Source organism: Sinocyclocheilus grahami, unplaced genomic scaffold (genome assembly GCF_001515645.1).
Source record: "Sinocyclocheilus grahami isolate Dianchi unplaced genomic scaffold, SAMN03320097.WGS_v1.1 scaffold222.1, whole genome shotgun sequence".
NCBI classification, from domain to species: Eukaryota; Metazoa; Chordata; class Actinopteri; order Cypriniformes; family Cyprinidae; genus Sinocyclocheilus; species Sinocyclocheilus grahami.
Genome location: NW_015505401.1, coordinates 784,626 through 789,571, shown reverse-complemented (window position 1 = coordinate 789,571; position 4,946 = coordinate 784,626). Strand labels below are relative to the sequence as shown.

General features: G+C 36.7%; 1 protein-coding gene across 1 annotated transcript in view; it reads left to right on the top strand.

Moving 5' to 3' along the window:
* The first annotated feature begins 637 nt into the window (after nucleotides 1-637).
* The window catches only part of LOC107596749 (tumor necrosis factor receptor superfamily member 16-like), a 23,645-nt gene continuing 19,336 nt past the window's right edge, over nucleotides 638-4,946 (top strand). Inside the window, exon 1 of the mRNA XM_016287546.1 lies at nucleotides 638-1,002. Within this exon, the coding sequence (XP_016143032.1) occupies nucleotides 949-1,002 (54 nt within the window). The 5' untranslated portion in view covers nucleotides 638-948. The remainder of the gene's footprint in view (nucleotides 1,003-4,946) is intronic.

Here is a 4,946-nt window from a genome sequence, read left to right as displayed (position 1 = left end):
TAAAACCACAGTAGGCCTATTCGTCCAAAATGTCAGTGTTTTGGAGAAACTGCAGTTATTGTAATAGCCTACATATTTGAGCAGAAAACAACAAAAAGAAAACAAAAGATAATTTTGTTTTTTTTAGGAGCTTTACGACGTTACTCAAAAACCCCTCAGATCTGAAAACTTAAGCCACTGTGGTGTCTCGTTTTTATCTCAAGTCCCCAACTGAAGCCTCGGCCGGGCAAAATGGGCTTTTAATCTGTTCTATTAATTCAGAAATAAAACCACAGTAGGCCTATTCGTCCAAAATGTCAGTGTTTTGGAGAAACTGCCGTTATTGTAATAGCCTACATATTTGAGCAGAAAACAACAAAAAGAAAACAAAAGATCTTTTTTTTTTTTTTTTAATGCCAATAACATATTTCAAAATATCTGTGTGACACTGGTCTGTTGTGTTGCTGATATGGCCATGTAATAAATGAGCACTAGAATTATTTTCCCACAAGAATGTAAGATCTATCTACTTTTCTCCATCGCGCTCCAGTCTGTCCAATCTCAGAGCTCCTGTGAGGCGCTGCGTGTATCTGGAGGTTTAGGTCCATCCCCTTCAGCAAAAGCTATTTAGTCAACAGCTGAGCGTGACCACTGACCAGAGCAGCAGTTGAGTGAAGGATCAGCACTAACTAGCAGATTTCACTGTGGAGACAGACAAAGAGATGATGTATTAATGTTTTGAAGCTTCATACGAGGATTATCCGTATTTACAGTTACAGTTACAGTTTCACACTGGAAGTCTCGAAGGAAAATCTTGTGTGAGAACCTATGGAAGAGAGTGCCAGACACTTTGAACACGGACTGTAGATGTCTTATGTTTATGCTTTGTGGTTATGAACATTAGTGGGTTTTGAGTACAAGAGACTCGTTGTATTATTCTATCCCAAACACTGAGGAAATCTCCTTAAGATGAAGGGAGTAATGGCAGCACTTCAACTCTGTTTGTGGATCTTGGCTGTAAAGGTGAGCTATTCGTTCTTCTGCTTTACAGTAGCTATCTTATATATATGACATTTAAACTCGTAACAGTTCGTTTAGTTTTTTAGTTGAGTTCGGTTGGCTGTAAACACAGTTTTCACTGTTCATATTTTCCAACGTTACTAGGTCTTTCCAGTTGCTTTTTAATTAGCCTACACGAGCGCGGTGTAACACTTTGTTGGTTTACGTCTGTAACGTCTATAAAGTGTATTTCTTTCGCTATGCATCTCACAGTTTTGATATGGTTTTTCCATGTCTGCTTTCGAACTGAAATACTTTAGAAATCCACAACTTGTGAATGTAATGTCAATTAATGTAAAGGTCATAAAAGTGTGCTGTTACAACCTACTCGTTGTAACACTAATAAAGTTTATTGTGGTAATTAAATGTACTTGTCCAAAATAATTAAACTACACCCACCCTTATTTCATTTTAAACAATTTTATTGAAACACGTAGGGCATTTTAATTCAACATAAATACAAAATGTAAATAAATGCTGAGACAAAAAAAACAAGCAAACAAGCTCATGTCTCTAAAACTAACAGACCAAGTGTGTTATTTTGGCAAGTGTGGCATATAGAAATACATTGGATAGTGTTACAAGTGTTACAATTAATGTTATAGTATCACATTAATCAGGAGAATCTGATTCAGATGACACCTCGTTCATTTAGCATTCTTTAGCATATTCAAACAATTAAATAAGTCGGACATTGAAGTCTATTTTCTTACCTCAAAATAGCTTGTTTCGTTTTTGTTAAACTGAAGGTGTTACAATTCAACTGCGTTACAACAGCCCGCATTCTCCACTAGGATGTGTTTTGAACTAGCATATTAATTAGTCTGTCAGGGATTCCATATGATTGATGATATGTTTTTTGCAAATGTGTTGTATTATGCAGAATGTTATTTTTCGGTACTTGTGTGGATAATATGTTCCTTTTATGATTCGTTTTTACACCGCATATTGCCTGGCACAAAAGTAAAGTGGTCAAGGACAGGAAAGTAACACCCTTTGTCTCTTAGGACGTGCATAGCACAACGTCTGTGCTTTTTTTTATCACACTGATTCAGTGTAATATCCTGATATTGTTCACAGTGAGTATAAAATGTTTCATATTTACCATCCAAATGGAAAGATATCTCATCATGTTTTCCAAATGACACATTATGCTCCAAGAAATACGCCCTGCAGATGTCAACGCAGAGTCAAGTGGCCTTGTGATTTATTCCTGTTAAACCGAACACCAAAATAAAAGGCTGCTTTGTCACTCCAAATGAAGACCGTAAATCACAAAACAACTGGTTTGTCTGTTCTGCCACTTGTTACACAAAATGAAAACGATGAACATTTTTGCTTGATGATTCTGCACTCTTTTCAGGTCAGTGGTAGTTAATGCATTAAATGCTACTGGCCTGATCCAGATCCATGTCTCCTGGTGTGTTCAAACAGTCTGTGGGGGAGCCAGGGATAGCAGCAGACCAACCCCCCCACGTCTGTTGGTTGATAGGCAACCACAGCTTAAGCACTGCTGGGGCCCGGGATATCCGGAGCATTGTAATTATCATCATTTTCTCTTGGTCTGTGGAGAGCGAGAGGGTAGAATTTGCAGCTCAGTAATTTGACTTTCTATTTAGCCACATCACTTTACTTCTTTCGGTGGGGGCAGAATCGCGGTTTCCTCTTGAACTCACAACCTCGGTTTTTTTTCTCCCTTCTCTCTTGTTCCCGTCTTATTTTGATAGAGAAGCCCACTGTCTCTGGCGGCAGACTGACACTTTTGTAAATGGTCTTGAAGTTCTACAGGCCCGAGGCCATGTTTAGCCTGCCATTTAATGTGTTCTGACTCATTTGTGAAACGTAGCTTCTGCTCCTGTTGGCTGCAGTGAGATAAGATAGCGGTCAGTCACTCGGTCTCTAGCTCAGTCTCAGTGGATGTCTATGGTTATATGTTTGGTTGGTGGGGGTGAGGGGTCAATCACTGTTGCTTCCTTCCTCATCATTCTCTTTCCAAACTCACTCATGGGCAGCACACATGTGCTCATACATTATATTGTACAGCAGTGGACTTAAGGCAAGACAACCCAGGTGAAAAAAACTAATAGATATCACTAAGTTGATTGATAACATTAATAATTGCAAAAGTTGTTTTAAGCTTATGGCATTGTATAATTAAATATGTACTGATTTCCATACATTTTCCAGAACAAAAAAAACCTGAAGATTGAATAAAGCCAGGTTCAAAATTCTTGTTTCATTTTGTTGGCATATTAGAGTTTTTACAATCGGGATTTTGGATATATTATTTAAAAAAAATATTGGATTTTTTTTTTAGAAGATTGCCTTTAAAATATGTATTTTAATTTAAATCAATAGATGCAATAAAATTATTTGGATGTTACTCTGAATGAAGACATGTTATTAAAGCAAAATATGCCGAAATCTCAAAACTGACAAGAGAATGAAAAAAACAATGTTTTTTTGTCTGTAGTGTCTTGCCTTAAAAGGATAGTTTACCCAAAATGTAAATTCTGTGATCATTTACTCACTTTCATGTCATTCCAAACCTAACTTTGTTTCTTCTGGGAAACACACAAGACATATTTTGAAATGGTTTGGACGCTTTTGACTTGAACAAAAACAGTTGAGACATTCTTCAAAACATCTTCTTTTGTGTTCTGCAAAAGAAAGTTATACGTATGGATGTACAATTTTCATTTTTGGGTGAACGGCCTTTACAAAAGATCGCTTCATTCAGCAAGTGTGTGTGTGGTGTGTGTTTGACCTACATTTTGGGAACCAGTCAACAGTAAATGTGGCATCCAGACTGACATTGTCCCTCAGAGGAGGGAACAAAATGTTTTGGTAGATCAAAGATGTTTTGTGTGAAGTGGCTTCATTCAAATGTATTATCTCTCTGCATTATGTGGAATCAGCACTTAGGCTGGAAGTGTCTGTAATGTTTATGCCCCCCTCCCTCCCTCCCCTCCTCTTCTGAGCTCTACATTCCTGCCTCTGCCCAAATGTTTATAGGTGATATATCATTTGTTTGCACTTTGTACATTCTATTAAGCTAGACTTAGGTACAAATTATATAGTGATATATTGTTATGGAGGATGTTAAGATCCCCCCTAAGCTTACTGTGTTTGGGGAGTATTAAACACCATATTAGGAAACTGACAAAGAAAATTCCAATGATACTGCTCAGAAATTTATCTCTGTCTGTCTGTGACTTCCCTTCCTTTCGGAGAAAATATTTATTTTTCTTTTGTGTTTAATATGTATTCTTCATATATACAGTATATATATATATATATATATAAAATTCTATATATACACAGTGGTGTGAAAACGTTTTTGCCCCTTACTGTTTTTCTTATTTTTTGCATATTTGTCACACTTAAAAGATTCAGATCAAACTAATTTTAATATTACACAAAGATAACCTGAGTAAATACAAAATGCAGTTTTGAAATTATGATTTCGTTTATTAAAGGAAAAAAGCTGTCCAAACCTGCCTGGCACTACGTAAAAAAAGTAATTGCCCCCTAAATCTGTCACACTTAAAAGATTCAGATCATCAAACAAATTTTAATATTACACAAAGATAACCTGAGTAAATACAAAATGCAGTTTTGAAATTATGATTTCGTTTATTAAAGGAAAAAAGCTGTCCAAACCTGCCTGGCACTACGTAAAAAAAGTAATTGCCCCCTAAATCTAATAACTGGTTCTGCCACCCGTTGCAGCAACAACTGCAATCAAGTGTTTGCAATAACTGGCAATGAGTCTTTCACATCGTGGTGGAGGAATTTTGGCCCACTCTTCTTAGCAGAATTGTTTTAATTCAGCCACGTTGGAGGGTTTTTGAGCATGAATGGACTGTTTAAGGTCATGCCACAGCATCTCAATCGGATTTAAGTCT